Genomic DNA, 15,256 nt, shown 5'->3' on the forward strand with positions numbered 1-15,256 from the left:
CTTTTCTTTTGGTCAAATTGTGCGTCTATGATCGATAAGCATAAGAGGTGATACAATCCATCATCATCATCATCGCTGCAAAAAAAAAAAAAAAAAAAAAAAAAAAAAAAAAAAAAAGACGCGTCTATCGCCTTGGTAGTTAAACCATCGCGAGTTTTCATGTGTTCAATAGGTCAATAGTCTTATAGGACACTAAGTTCATCAGGTTTATTGGTTTATTGGTTTGTTGGTTCTGGTTTTTTTACATTTTCAGACCTTGGACTATAATACAACGCTTGTTTGTTTGGGGTGTTTTTTTTAGGGAGGGTAGCGAATGCCAACGGTCGCACTTAGCAATCCTTTTCCTGCAACCAAGTACCAGCCCTGCAGCGACTGCAAGTCCCGCCAGCCTTTGGAGCCCCAGGTCGTCCGAGCATCTCCTCTGCAATCACCGGCACGTAAAAGCACTGCGTGCATCGCAGATGGTGTCGCTGGTACTGCATCCTGCACGCAATGCACAAGATCGCCGTCTTGCCCCATCGCTTCGGGTTCAAGTTGACCTCACCCGCCTGCCGTGCCTGCTTCCACAACAGTTTGTCGAATCCATTGAGCACAAGTCGACACGACGTGCAGTCCGGATCCAGCATCTCGTCATCATCCGCCATGCTCTCTCGATGACCACGATCGGCAGTCGAGACCGAACCTGAGGACAATCCCACATTCGACGCGTCCGTGACATATTGAAGGTCTTGTGCTCTAGGACGAGCCTTGCGTAGGACGCGACCAGGCAGGAACTTGGAGGACTTTGGCAAGTTACCCGTGGTTGACTCCATACCCTTGGAGTACTCTAGATTGTGCAGTTCGCGTTCCAGTGCATGCGGATCCAAGTCATTCACCAAAAGAAACTCTGCTGTCGCGGAATTCGATGGCCCGATGGGCTGGTTGCTTTCGGTAATGTCATTGGCAGCACGATCATCGCTACCAACCTCTTTGCCCTCCCCTTCCAGTGCGGATGGCCCTGCGTCCTGCTCAATAGTTGCGCCAGGGTGATCATTGGAGGTAGAAGCTGGCGACTCTGCCGAAGCTGCTGCTGCTGCTGCTGCTGCTGCTGCTGCCGTAGCCGCTCGCTTTTTTTCGATCTGCTGCCTGCGTTTTGCCTCGATCTGCTCCAACGCTGAATCGAAAAAGCTGTTCTTGCCGTGGGGTGGGATCGCAGCCGTGGTCGTGTCAGAGATCGATCGCTGTCGCGTACGGGTTCTTCCAGCCACGGTCGGCCCCTGTTGGGAGGGACCAAACAATGGCGGTGGTGGCGGAGCAGTTGCTCGGGTTGGTGTCGCAGGTGGAGTGCTGGAAGTGTCCGATCCTCGCGATGCTGCCGTATAGGTGATAGATCGCGCGTTAGAGGAGAAACTCGAGCGCCGGGATGTCGTAGTGAGCTCTCCCTTGGACGGCGTCACCTGTCTGGAGTGAGGTGGGGAAGGCGGTGAATTGCGCTTGGAACTCGGTATCATGGATGCCTTTGCGCGCTGACCAGCATCCTCTGAGGCTGTGAAAAGGGTCAAAGACTTCTTTCGGAGACGATTTGAGATCTTGTCCGGTGCCTCCATACGATTCATCCTCAAGTCCAAGCACTCGCTCTTGACGTTGTGCGAGTCCCGGTCATCGCCTGCCTTATGCTCCTGTTCCATCTCGTGATCAGGATCTGTCGTTGCCTCTGAAATTTCTCTGCTACCGCCCTCCTGGCGCCGCCTTTCCTCACGTTTCCTCAAGCGCTTCTCCTTCAAAACCTTCTCAATGTCGTCATACGTCTGCACCAGGCCCGAAACCCCTCCGCGTATTGCACGAGTGGCTGTAGGATGAAATGTGGTTGTAGAAGACTGTGCCGACACACTGGATCTCTTTGCGGATGCTCGACTGCCTGAAGCCCTGGTGAAAACAACTGGCGGCGTAGACCTATTTGTTGATGCAGATCCCTCCCTGTCGTTCTGATGATGAGATACCCGACGGTTCTGATTCCTGTCCTGGCTATGATCCGGACTCTCTTCATCATCCGATGGTGTATAAGCGGCCTGCTGTCGAGCTATTGCTTCCTGAACAACCTCTTCCAACAGCTCAAATTCCCTGTCATGGTTTCCAATGACCTTGTTGACGCGACAATTTCTAGTCGGAAAGTTATCCCAGGACAGTGGCAATGCAGCCCTCGACGTCCTGATATCATCCAACGCCATATTCGATATCGCAAATACATCAAAAGTTGGTGTCCCTGCATGCGAGGCTGCTGAATTTGGTTGAAATCCGCTTTTGTAGTCAGCAGCAGCGTTGCTTAACCTTGCTCCTGTCGGGTCGTATAATTCCAAACTCCTACTGCTGGTGGCACTACTCTGACGCTGGTGTTTCTGATGGGAATGATGGCTGAGTCCAGATTTGGCAAACGCATCCATGTCCGTATCCATATCCATGCGAGGAGTACTGTTGCCGCCATGGATGTCCCTCTCCTTCAACGGGTGCTGGAAGAATGCATAACCCGGTCGCCCTGACTCGATCGACTCCAGGAGCTTTTCCAAATCCTGTTTTGCCTCAAGCCGATTTTGCGATTCCGTATTGCTGCCGATGGTACTTTGGTCATCCATTGACTGACTCATATCATCCATGTTTCCATCGTTGTGTTCGTCATCGCGTTGGTGCTCATGTACCCGATCCGAAGCAACCGCAGCATTCTCGGCACGATTCGTGGCAGTCTGATAATCATCCACATTCTTCAGGATCTCAACCTGCAGCTGTTGCTCCGTGTCCGGTTGGATCCTGAGGGTGATGCCAGGGATACGGTCGACAATCGAGGGATGGACTGGGATGGCCTGCTTGCGTTTTTTGCGTATACGCTCTGGATGTTGTTGTGTCCCCGATGTTGAGGCGCCCGCAATCGAGGATATTGACTCAGAGAACGAGAAGGGCGTTGTCGACGATGATGATGATACAGACTGAGGTACAGCAGAGGTTGACGTGGCCAAGCCAGCCATGGAATGGGATGCTCCTAGTTGCGGCGACGGCGTAAGAGGAAGGACAGGTGAACTGGAGGGTGATCGCTCGCCTGCGAGGGAAGCACCGTGGATGAGATGAGGTGGATGCTCATTCTTAAGTTGTGAATGAGATTCCACTGAGGTCGGCCGCAAAAACGATCCCTGTGAGTGGCCAAAGCCATGCCCGCCAAATGCTCTGGAGATCGATGGTCCGCGCCCAGGGTCCGTGGGTGGGAATGCTGCATGCTGCGACATACCGCTATATGGATGATATGGGTGATATTGGTAGTGCTGTAGTGGTGTCCGCGGCACGGATGGTGATGGTGGTAGTGATGGTTGCCGAGGCTGCTGCTCCTGCTGTGATTTGTGCTTTCCTAGCCGCCGGCATCTCCTCTCCTCCTTCAGTTGGCGCTGGCGCTCTTCTCGCAGCCGCTTGTCTCGCTCCTTGCGTTCCTTCACAAGCTGCTCCCGCCTGTCGAACTCGACCTGGAAGACATCGGTGAGCTTCTCGAACTCCTCATACGAGTCCATGATACGTTGGAAGGCTTTCTGCGCAACGGCCTGATTGTCTGTGCGGTCCTCGGGATAGAGATGATAAGTGATGTTGCTCTTGGGCAGATCATAGCCGGGATGGTCCCGCGTGAGATCGTAGCCGCCGGCGACATTTGACTCGGTATTGAACTGCATTTTGACCACTATGTGCTTGGATGTATATGATAGGTGGAGGGAGGCTGTAGGGAACAAGAGCAGAACAAAACGATCGGTCAATATCAGAGTCAAGGAAGCGACGATCGTCTGCTGTGTCCGCGGCTGGGAGGAGGAGGATGAACAGCTACAACCACGTTGTTTCGTCGCAGTTGTCAACGATCAAAAAGCACCAGCATCGCACCACATCGCATCGTACGCATCAGAGCAAAGGGAGTGCTACTGGCGACGTTCCACGGACAAAATGGTCATCATCTCTGAGCTTTATAGACAAGACTTCCCTTCTTGGGGAACAAGGCTTTGAGTACATGATGATCGGCCACGCGCAAAGATAGGGGTTTGTTCTATCACACTTCTCTTTACCTCCGACAAAAAAAGATGCCTTCAATGCTGAGATGCACTTGCACGGAGCAGCTCAAAAATGGACGCTAGCAAAACGTCAGTCGATCCCAGGAAGCCAAAGGATCCTCGACGAATAACCAAAAGGATGCGAGCGAAAGAGGATCAGCGGCGAGGATGGAAGATGCTGGAAGAGAGAGAGTAAATAAAAGGACTCATCATGTTAGGCAATAACACAATATAATCAATTTAATGCAGGTTTTGACTACGGTGGACTCAGGGCGACAACACAGACGCTTTGTCTGGATGTCAGTGGCCATCAAAGCAGCCTTGACAAACATGGCAAAGGCCCAATGCACAAGAGGAATGAAAACCCGATTGACCGCATAGCAGTAAAATGAATGACATCCTCGTCTTCCTTAGATAACCACCCCCAACCACTCCTGGTACTATTCTCCTTTGTGGAAAGGCACCGGTACCCCGTCTGGGCCATCGTGAGCTCTACACCTCATGTACTTTGAGGAAGTAGTATAGCAACCAGCTTGCAGACAAGCTTGGCAATGTACGTCTATCTGGAATAAAACAAAGGCTGTACCCGTATTTGCCATCCAGGGCGCCAAGGACCCGTTTCTGCTCCAACAGCTACAGTTCCAGCCTGACTGACTTCTGTTGCCAATCTTCCATGCGAATACTTTCTCAAGAACATCTCCCTCCCATATCCATCCCCACATCACTGGTTGCCTTTCTCTTCTTTTTTCTTTTTGCACATGAAGCATCAAAAAGTCCACAAGATAAAATAAACATCAAAAGGTGTTGTTTGCATCCCAAGATGCCACGTCGGGTGCAACAGCCTCCAAATCCTCCACGAGCAAGCAACAAAGTATTGAAAAAGATAGATGGAGATCATAAGGAAACGACGACATCTTCTATTCCGGCGCCGTTTTTTTTTGTCTTCAACTGTTTAACTCTGAACGCAGTTGTGGTTTATCAAAGCACATCCACCACCGGACCTGAAGAGCGACAATAGGAACGCCAGCAGTAAGGATGAAAGTGCGCTACTTGGCGCATATCAAATTGAAATAAAGAATATGTTACCTACCTGACCTTCGGACAGTGCGATGAGCCGGTGGCTGCGCTGGCTTTTGATGATGACTGTTGAAGCGTCTGAAGAAAAGAGGACAACGAAAAAACCTCCTTTGACCAATCTAGGGGGGGTTGTTTGTTCAGCAGACGGATGGGTGAGTACAGGCATCACAGCAGCATTGACAACAACACGTAAAGGATGCATGGTGAAGCAATAAATTCGGGACCGGGCTGGCATCCCCTCCATTATCATGCTCTGCCCCTCCGCACTCTGGAGTCCATTTCCTTGCCCGTGCTATGGACTTTGCACATGCATCACCTTGGATGACGATAAACAAGAGGATTAAAGGAAGACGATGGGTAGGTGTCCCTCTGGGTAGCCTATGATGTATACCTACGGTTTGGTCTATTGCTCTTGGCCGATGTTTTCCGGTTTGCGAGCAGCAGAGGCGTGTGTGCGATGCGTCTTCTGGGTCTGTCTCGACCGTCGGCGTGTAGCGCTGTGGGATGGATATGAAGAAGGAAAAAAGAAAATAAAAGACCGATCTATATAGCTACTCAATAGGTGGATCAATTCAATGGCGAGGGGAGTCAAACTAAAACTTGGGGCGAATCAAATTTGGGGAAACGGAAGAGGGAAGAGAGAGAGGAAGGAAAAGAGTGCAGGGAACGGTCGCGAGCGAGCGCACTCCTCCTCCTTTTATACGAAACTACGCCACTCCGGCCCTCCTCCCTGCCGCCCCCTCCCCTCCCCACAGCCTTCCCCCGGGGGCACGTCCAGCGCCGAGGCCCCGCTGTGGACTCGACTGCGGGGCTCGGCTCGCACAGCGCTCCCCAGCAACCAGCACTCCTGCCCCTCACCCGCACCATGATCCTCCCCCTCCACCCCCGCAGGAGAGTCCTCCACCGAGAACCGCAACCGTTGCCATCCCAGCCCCCCTTGCCTGGCTCCTAACAGGCCCACGCTCCTCCTCCAGAGCACCTCCCCGCTTCACCAGTACCCTTCCCCCACTCGCGATGGACTCGTATGGTCACCTACACACCCTCAATCCATATCCCTACCGCTGTCAGGCATGAACTTCTTCTTGGCGCTACAATCGGCCGCTAACATCTGTCCCCATCCTCGCACTGTCCACTTTGAACCCCACCGCTCACTCTGCCCAACCTTCACTCCAACCTCCCATTCTCCTTGCTATCCAGAACTCTCTCGCCGTCCCTGCTCGCAAGCTCAATGAAGCATCAAGAACCGCTCGCTCGATCGTCCCTGGTCTACATCGTATCCAAAGCACTTCCGAGACTTCTTTTGCTCCTTCCCGCATACTGCGAACTGATACGACATGACGTTGCTTTCACGGATGCTGTAGCGCAAGCAAAGGAAGCAACCCTATACACTCATTCATACTCCTACAGATGATTCTCGAAAGCCCTCTAACCCTCCTTCCCCATTCTTCAGTAGGGTCACAAGGACAGACAAAGGCAGGCAAACAACACATACCCATACACACACGCATACACAGATACAGTCGTAGCTAGTCCTTATTAGAGTGGAGATAACGTTGTGCTGAAAACGTTGCCACTTTTTTTGATTTTTTTTCTCCGTGCATATTTTCAGTGAAAAGGAACATACGACGAAGCGCAGCCCCAGAGGGAACGACCGCAGCATGGAGGCAACAACGTAGCAAATGACGCTTTTTGGTCGATAAACAACGACCATAAGGTCCTATGCCAAGACCTCCCCTCCCCCTCCGCAAATCTAGGGTTCATCAGCGTACTACTGCAGATTGTTCCAAAGGACGAGGTTCTCTTTTATTATACTCGGTGTTGCTGGCATCACGGCTTCTAGATTGCAGCGAGATCCCTCCCTTCCCTTGCCTTTTTTGCACTTTACTTGCCACATAAAGTTTGCGACAAGCATTAGGGAACGATGGCATGGACGGACATGAAGACCCGGCCAGTAAACAGGACACGAAGGCGAAATCCGAGGATCGAGGATCGAGGGTCGAGGGCCAAGGGTCAAGGGTCGAGAGGAGGGTTGGACAGCCAAGATCGTTGTCGGCTGTTTCGTTCTCCCTTCCTTCCCCCTTTCCAAACCGCGGATTACCCCGACTCTCTCCTTCCCTTCATTCATCATCAAGCACAACTCTCTGCTACGCCCATTCTTTCTCCTATCGCGGCTATGCTCGTACTAAATCCGGTCCGTCGACAGCCTGCTTGTCCGCATCGGTCCGTTTCTGCTGTCTGGTCCTCGTCCTCGTCGGCAGGACCTCCTCCAATGTCGATCGACATGCGATACAAATATAGCGGCAGTGAGCCTCGCATCGGTTTCCACACCCGCATGTGAACTCGCATCTGCATCCTCCAACGGTTCCACGGCACTGAAAGGAGGATCGTTCTGTCTCTACGATTACATCTTCCTCGGCGCATTTTTTATTCAACAAAACGAACAAAAAAAAAAAGGACGATTTGCAAAAGAAAGAATGAAAGAAAGGAAGAAAAAAGAGTGATTGGACCATCAGCAAAGGATATGCTTGGTCTTACTTGGGGTCATAGCTTGATGGTATTGGGTGATGGATGAAGTGAGGCTATTGCTTTTTGTAGGCCTCTGCTTCTTCCTCCAGACCCTGGTACATATCCGGCGAATGGCGACGTTCTAGGCACCCTTTGGAAAATAAATATGTATATACATATATAACAAAGTAGTACCACGAAGACCACCCTTCTCCATCGTGTGCTGTGGCAGACATTCACATCGCCACGCGTGCGTTTTGTGCGTGAGAGAGTGAGCGAGAGAGAGAGAGAAGTGAGCAGGTATGCGGTATCATGAACTGTGCAGTGTATCGAATAAAGAGAGATAGTAAAAAAAAGCGCGGCTCAGAGGTTCAGAGAGCGAAGCACACCTTACGCGTCTTCTTCAGTCCACTGCTACTGCGTTAAGCGCCTGGGTAGCTAAAGAGTCCGTTACTGTGTCCCTTCCCAGGAGCTTCTCTTCAACTTCTCCATGTACAGGACAGCATCGTTGGCCTCTTTAGAAAAAGAAACGAAAAGACCTGATTGATCATCGAACAACTTTTTTTTTCTTCCGTTGCTGCTTCTATATTTGGCGGTTTTTCCTGGTACCCGGTTACAGAACTAAAGGGGCATCCACAGTCAAGGCCCTTGCGCATCCTGCGATCCCTTAGGCCGCTAGGCGATGATGCTCAATAAGAGGTCCGCTCTCGCTATCGTTCATTTATCCTGCGCTTTTTTTCTTTTTTCAACAATAGTAGAAGATCCGCGTTCTATTTTACGCCTCGTTCAAAACACTAGAGCAGAGCCCGAAGAGGCTCCACAGATTAGCCAGGTACTCCCCCCCCCCCCCCCCCCCCCCCATCGCCATCTCTGATGCTCTGGTCATATCCATGAGCGCGAACTACCCTCGCCTTGTCCTCGGTGGTCTCCAATTACGACGATTCTTTCGCACTCCATCTATTTCTTTTGGTTTCCAACCGTGTTATCAATATTAAAGAAAGCGGTGTGAGTAAAAAAAACGTTGGTTGAACCAAAAAAAAAAAAAAACTGGTTTCTAAACAATGAGCTGACCTTTTTAGTTTTTCCCAAATGCTCTTCGCAAAAAGCTCTGGGACACAATTTAAGATAAAAGCTCTACCCACGTTTTTTTTTTAACAGGGGCGAAAAAAACCCCACCCTTCCTCCCTATTCCGGCAGTTACACAACTGCCGAGTGGGAATACCACCGTGGAGTCATCCTTTTTCATCTGTGCTCATGATATAAATATACCAGCAGTGGTCATTCATAATCGTACGCGCAAAAAAGGAAAACGCATCAAAGAAATGAAGAGAAAGAGAGAGAGAGAGAGAGAGAGAGAGTAGATCGTTATGGCTCCTGGCTGGACAATACGTGACGCGAGATCATATCAGCATATCCAACGTCTTTCCCACTTCCTCCTCTCCTCTCTTGAAATGACATATATAACATTGTGTCTTTGCGTAAGCTATTTAGTCATCCGTCAACAATCCGTCCATCGCTTGCGTGCATGGTCCGTCATACGGATGGGATGTTTCTTCAAAGAGGGTTCTTCCCCTGTTGTTTTTTGCGACCCGATTCAAAGAAAAAGGATCTGTACGTGCTGTACGTGAGAACCTGAACTTTGAACGCGTTTTTTCGGGCTATTTCCCCCCTACGTCATAGAATCAATTATTCTTTTTTTTTCTTCTCTTTCAATACGTTTATTAGTACGAGAATAGATGGGTACAATGCAAATGAATGGTTTTTTTTATTAGGTGAAAAGAAATGATGCCGAACGCGTCCTTCCTCAAAGACAAATTTTTTTTTTCACAATTAAGTCGTCTTCTTGTTGGTGTTGACATAACCGATACCGACGCAAGTCATTACCAGCGTGTCGGGTGCTGCGCCCAAAACTGTCTTGTCCTTATCCGTCTCCTGTGTGATCTTGAACGTTGAGCCGAAGAAGTCCTGCAAGTCGCGCATATATTGGATTCTGTAGGAGGGGAAAGAACGAATTTATGTAAACGTTCGTCAGTATCCGTAAAATAAAAATAAAAAGGAACAAATAACCACTTAGACCATGTATCACCCGGACGAAACAAAAAAAAAGACCGCCAACTTACGTGAATGGGGTCAAATCGCCCACACGCACTTTGCTGACATCGTTTGGGCCCAATACCATCATCAACAGCACCAATGTCTGTGAGATCGAATCCACACATCCTCCCTTCCGGATCTCTGACAACAACATGCGTGCCGCTTGCAATCCAATATCCTCGGGTGTCTGACCCGGTCCTCCCGCAAGCTCTGCAGAGTAGAACGCCGATGTCGTCGTCTTTGCCAACAATGAGATGGCGAACCCTGGTGAGAGACCGGACTTGTCGCCCTGATAATGTACTGCTGCGATGTTGATGTCGTTCACATAGTCGAGCACGCCTCTTGCGGAATCGACCATACGGTTCGAAAACTGAGGCGCCACGCGCGTGCAGTAAGCGACGCCACGGATTCGCTTGATACGTCCTTCATCTGTGAACTGAACGGGCTTCAAGCTGCGGACGATCGGGCACCGGAATATGACCTTGCCTCCTCCGTTTGGTGGCGCTCCACGACTAGGGATCTAGTATGGTATTGAGCAATAAATATAGCACCATGGATCAGGCACTCGATACTTGTTATAGTTTTCTGATTTCCTGGTATCGACCCAACGGAAAGAACAATTGCCCGAAAAAAAAAAAAAAACGACCCCATTCCACTTACATCGAGTTCTAGTCCTTCCTCAATACCAAACTTCTTCAATTGTGGGAGCAAAACTGTACGTATGGTATCAACCTATAAGAACATCAATCAGAAAACCAAGTTAGCGCTTTGAAAGGGTATCCAATATCCTCAAACAACCTGCTACTCCATTTGCTAGCCCATAATCCGCCTTCCTTGGTGTCAGTATCGAGTCCACCATTCTGACCATCGCTCAATCCATGGCTTCCTCAGCGCACCAAGAAATCCTGCTCATCCTTGATTTTTTTCTTTTTATTTTTCTGGTCCAAGCACTTACGGAAATGTCGACATTGTCGTTTGTGATTCCGTTCAAGGTAACATTCATGGGCGCCTTGGAGAAGGGTCCAAGAGCAATAAGGGGCTCCAGGAAATATCCAACGGCTCTGGACGTTCCACAGTCATGGTACACTTTTCCTCCAACGATCACTCCTGGCTTATAGACGATCGAAGTACCTATGAGAGAGATCAGTTTGCAAAACGATGACGATCAGCCTGGGTTCACTTTCACATCGATCCAACCAATTGAACCCTCCGTGGTTGTCTCGGTCCTGGGTAGTGCATAACATGAACTTCTAGCGATATTCATGATGGTGATATATTCCCAGGCGTTTGGATGTACCTGTATAGCTGATCTCGATCGTAGCTCCGTTGGTGACCTTCTCCAGCAATCTCAGAAAACTAGCCTCGAAATCTAAAAGATATCCAGTGCGAATAAGTAAGTACAATAATTCTGTAGCCAATTTGCTGTGTGCTTCCTACGCTCCTGGGTAGTGCATGAATTGGTCAATGGCAGAACACAGGTGTTATGGGACGAAACAACGGCTGAGACTTGCCTCTAAGACCAGGGTTGGCATCGTTTGACCTAATCTTTTCAATCTTCAGAATCTTTCCCGAGAGCGTCGCAAGGACCAGCCTTTGACGAAAGTAGTTGTGGCCCTCAAACTTGACTATTTTTGACATCTTGAGGCGTGGTATGTATACGTGGATGAAGGGAATAGGAGGGGAGGAAGCAGCGAAGGGGGGGAGGCCTATGGTGCAAGCAAAGACTGAAGGGCACTTTTTTTTTGTGCAAGCCACAGCTCTTTGTTTATGAATTGATCTACGCTTTAAAGTGCTTCGCCGGGGAGGGGGAGAGGGAGAATGGATTCGATAAGCATAAATGCATGAAATTATGTAGTCCTGCCCAATTGCCCCCAGAGACACGCTTTGGGCTTTGCCAGCGACCTTGCTTTCGACAAAGTGGCTATGACAGGGGTGATATCCAGTCAGGTCCTTCTTCCCGACATGCATCTTCGGCGCATTGTGGCTAGACATCGAGTTGGACTACTTGCTCAGCCCTTCAACCCGAAGATGTTTATACATTTGTGTCCGGGCTGTGCTAGGATTTTTTCGATTGACATTCAGTCGATTCAGTTGGCAAAAAGGGAGCTTCTCATTAAACTAAAAAAAAATAGAGGTATTCAATTGACCATGCTTTCTGCCTTTTCGCGTTCTGTTGGCGTAAACATTGGTTGCCTCGATTTATTGAGTTCTGTGGTACATTGAGTGAACTGAACGAAAGGAATACATCTGCGTCTTTACGTTGGTTGTCCTTCAAGGGAGTGATTATACCCTCCTTGAATACATAGATGGTCATATTCATGCCATGATATTTATATATAAAAACCCCTCCACAGCCCACAGCTGCCCAACCATGCACCTGGGGACTTCCATGGTCCACCCTACACTCAAGTCCCTGACCATTTTTCGAATACCAGGGAACTGATAAGAAAAAAATTTAAGAGCTGAAGGGTCCTGTAGTAGCCTAAAGCAGCGTGGCCCCTGACCTGTTTCGTATTTCTGTAACTGGACCGGGGAGAGGAGAGAACCTCAAACAATCCCTCTCGTTCTGGACTACCCTATTCGTCGCATAGCCCTAGAGGCTCCGCTGTCAACTTATCGTAGTCGTCATGACCGAGACCTAACCCAGATGACCTGTTTGTTGCGCCGGCTGTGGGCGGAGCATGGCAGGGCTTGTTCGATTTGCATGTTAACATACGTCTAAAAATACTCTGTACTATACAAATGCATGAATTCATGGACATGAACGTTACTGATAAAATTAAATAGGAGGCTGGCAATCTATAGCTTATAACAAACGTATCTACATATCTGCGTAGAAAGACAAGACGGCAATGGCCATTGGGTTCTGTCAGTTGGAATGTGGTATCGCCGACGAGCGGTGAATTTTTGGCATTGGCTATGGTAGCAAAAGCGTATGATGTTGTGCTCCCAAACACAAAGACGGGAATCGTTCCACCAAAATGAACGGCTCCCTCCCCCCTCGCTCTCGCCCTCCACCCTCCCTCCACACCATGCCGAGCTTCCCATGGTTCAGCTGTGCGGTTTATGCTCAGCTCGAAACCGTTTCAAGACGTTTCGCACATGTGCGAACTGTTTGTGGGAAATGGGGTGTATGGGGCCCTTTGTAAGGAGTGCTTCAGCCACTTTTTAACGAGCAAAATTATAGACGGCAAACCCAGCTTCAATATGCCCATAATAGTGTTTACCCGGTGAGAGAGGAGGAAGGAAGGAGGAGGGAGGGGGAATGGGCGGTATTTTTTTTTTTTTTTTTACCTTTCTTTGCGGCTGTCTGTTGTTTAATGCACCCTGTTTAGATTAATTACAGAGCACGTACAGTACATGGACAGCAGTGTATGCACGACAGACATGCCCACTCAGAACACCCTTTGCTGCTGGACTCGCATCCTCGCAAGGCGATGTGGGCGGAGAGAGATGGCAGGACTGGAGAGGATGTTTATATTTAGCAGTGCCTCTGTGCTCAGCAACTCCTAGGATCCATCGTTTTGCTCGGTTTGGTGAGGACGAGGTGTGTTGGATAAGTAGAGAGCAATTTGGCGACGAAGGGAGATTAGCGAGTGTGCGTGCAACCTTGAATTTAGGTTAGATGTGTTGGTATCCTATTTTATTACATTTCTCGCACCAGAACGGTCCAATCCCGAGGAAAGACGAAAAGGTGCATCCTGGGTGCTCTCTATACTCCCCTGGTAAAATAGAATGTCGGGAAAAAAAGAAGCGTGAAAGCAGAGTAGAAGGCCGCCGTTGCCACTATTCTAAGAAAGAGAGCCCTGTAATAATAATGCAGCAGAGGAGTACCGCTTTCTCCTCCACCTCATCTGTCCTCCACTTGCCCCCCTCCTTCCTGGCACCGCTTTATAAATACCCGGCAAACGGCTCTTCCTCCTTCTTATTCCCCTCCCTTCTTCGTCTTTCCTTTCTGTCACCATCTCTCTCTCTTCAGCCGTCTCCCTTCCGTGAAAACCACCCTCTTCACACCTCCACCCCTTCCCCCTCTCCTTTCACGGACACAACCCTCGACACCCTATCGACACCGCTTGAAGAGCATCCACTGCTTCTTGCCCCTTCCTCTCTTTTAACGAAAACAACAACCGCAACCAACTCTTCACCATGGTCAAGGTCACCCTCTCCCTTTCAGTCCTCCTCTTGGCTGTCGTCGCCGTCAGGGGTCAGTCCACCATTGTCATCGCCGATTACCCCAAAATCAACGAGGTCCCAGACGTCAATTCCGCTCAGGTCCAGGCCTGGTTGAAGGAGATTGACCTCACTGGCTCCCCCGCCATCCCCAAGCTGACTGCTCCCAAGGGCTCCCCCCCAGACTGCGCCAACCGCACCCTCACTGCGTAAGTTCTGCTTACCCTTCGTCTCTTTTTTCTTGCTAGACCCATGGAGTATTTGCGAAAATGACAAAGCGTTTGTTTGAAACACCACATATTTCTCTCTCTCTCTCGTTCAATAATTGGACCTCCACCCCTTTGTATTTAAAAATGAATTTGCGACCTTCCCCCTTACCTAACAGCAACGTGTATCTTTTATTATTTCTTCTCCCGAATTTATTTATAAAGTTGCACCTGGACTTGCGATAACTGTGCGTCTGACGATATCACCGCTTGCGCTGCCGCCAAAACTTGGGGCCTCACCTTCGATGATGGTCCCTCGACCGAGACCCCCAGACTGTTGGACATGCTCAAGACCCAGAACTTGAAGGCTTCGTTCTTCCTCATCGGCTCCAACGTCATCCAGTACCCCGCCACTGCCAAGCGTGAACTGGATGAGGGTCACCACTTGGCCTCCCACACCTGGTCTCACACTGCCCTGACCACCCTCTCGAACGAGCAGATCGTCGCTGAGATGAAGTGGACTGAGAAGGCCGTCATGGCCGCCACTGGTCTGAGACTCAAGTACATGCGTCCCCCATATGGTGATATCAACGACCGTGTCCGTTTCGTCCTCAAGAAGCTCGGTTATATCCCCGTTGACTGGACTGGTGATCAGTTCGACACCAACGACTGGAGAATCGGAAGCCCCTTCAACGGAAAGACCTTCACCCAGGCCGATGCCGTCTCTACCTTCGGTAAGAGCCTCGACACCTACCTCGCTGGCGATACCTCCAAGGGTTTCTACTGCTTGGAGCACGATGTCTCCAAGACCGTCGTCGACGCTGCCTTGGTCTTGGTTCCCCTCGGTGTCCAGAAGAAGATCTCCTTCGCTTCCGTCGCCGGCTGCGAGAACGATGCTACCCCCTACCAGGCTGGAGGCACTGCCCCCATGCCCACCAGCTCCGTTTCCAGTTCCGCACCTGCAGGTACCAAGCCCACCGGTACCTCCTCCGCTGGCGGCGCCAGCGGAACCAACGGACCTACCGTCGTTGGTAACAAGAACTCTGCTGCCTCCAAGATCACTTCCATGGGCTTGGTCTCGGCTGTTATTGCCGTCGCTGCCGGTGCCTTGTATGCATAAAGTACAATAGCATGAAGAATAATATCATACCAGTC

General features: G+C 50.1%; 3 protein-coding genes across 3 annotated transcripts; 1 reads left to right on the top strand and 2 right to left on the bottom strand.

Moving 5' to 3' along the window:
• Positions 1 to 187: 187 nt before the first annotated feature.
• Positions 188 to 1,086, bottom strand: BC939DRAFT_450873 (uncharacterized protein). The gene has a single exon (XM_051555583.1). It carries the CDS (start codon positions 810 to 812, stop codon positions 330 to 332), a length of 483 nt encoding a protein of 160 aa, XP_051412379.1. The 5' UTR covers positions 813 to 1,086; the 3' UTR covers positions 188 to 329.
• An 8,272-nt stretch (positions 1,087 to 9,358) lies between these two features.
• On the bottom strand, positions 9,359 to 11,407 carry BC939DRAFT_423616 (RNA 3'-terminal phosphate cyclase domain-containing protein). Its single transcript, XM_051553128.1, has 6 exons — positions 11,237 to 11,407; positions 11,023 to 11,094; positions 10,681 to 10,856; positions 10,386 to 10,457; positions 9,752 to 10,245; positions 9,359 to 9,621 (listed from the first exon to the last, which is right to left on the bottom strand). The coding sequence occupies exons 1-6, from the start codon at positions 11,361 to 11,363 to the stop codon at positions 9,462 to 9,464; spliced, it is 1,101 nt and encodes a 366-aa protein (XP_051412380.1). The 5' UTR covers positions 11,364 to 11,407; the 3' UTR covers positions 9,359 to 9,461.
• Positions 11,408 to 13,865: 2,458 nt separating this feature from the next.
• On the top strand, positions 13,866 to 14,678 carry BC939DRAFT_384237 (uncharacterized protein; the record flags this gene model as incomplete). The annotated part of the gene is made up of 2 exons (XM_051551787.1): positions 13,866 to 14,104; positions 14,327 to 14,678. Coding segments are annotated over 2 exons (591 nt in total), but the record flags the coding sequence as incomplete, so codon positions are not given.
• Positions 14,679 to 15,256: the final 578 nt, after the last annotated feature.

The sequence above is a fragment of the Gamsiella multidivaricata genome (genome assembly GCF_025024155.1).
Source record: "Gamsiella multidivaricata strain RSA 2152 chromosome Unknown BC939scaffold_31, whole genome shotgun sequence".
Taxonomy (NCBI): Eukaryota; Fungi; Mortierellomycota; class Mortierellomycetes; order Mortierellales; family Mortierellaceae; genus Gamsiella; species Gamsiella multidivaricata.

Coding starts and splice junctions, on each gene's coding strand:
- BC939DRAFT_450873 (XM_051555583.1), bottom strand. CDS start 812: ATGGAGTCAACCACGGGTAACTTGCCAAAGTCCTCCAAGTTCCTGCCT.
- BC939DRAFT_423616 (XM_051553128.1), bottom strand. CDS start 11,363: ATGTCAAAAATAGTCAAGTTTGAGGGCCACAACTACTTTCGTCAAAGG. Junction 10,246..10,385: donor AGGAAGGACTAGAACTCGAT/GTAAGTGGAATG, acceptor ATACCATACTAG/ATCCCTAGTCGTGGAGCGCC. Junction 9,622..9,751: donor GGCGATTTGACCCCATTCAC/GTAAGTTGGCGG, acceptor CCCCTCCTACAG/AATCCAATATATGCGCGACT.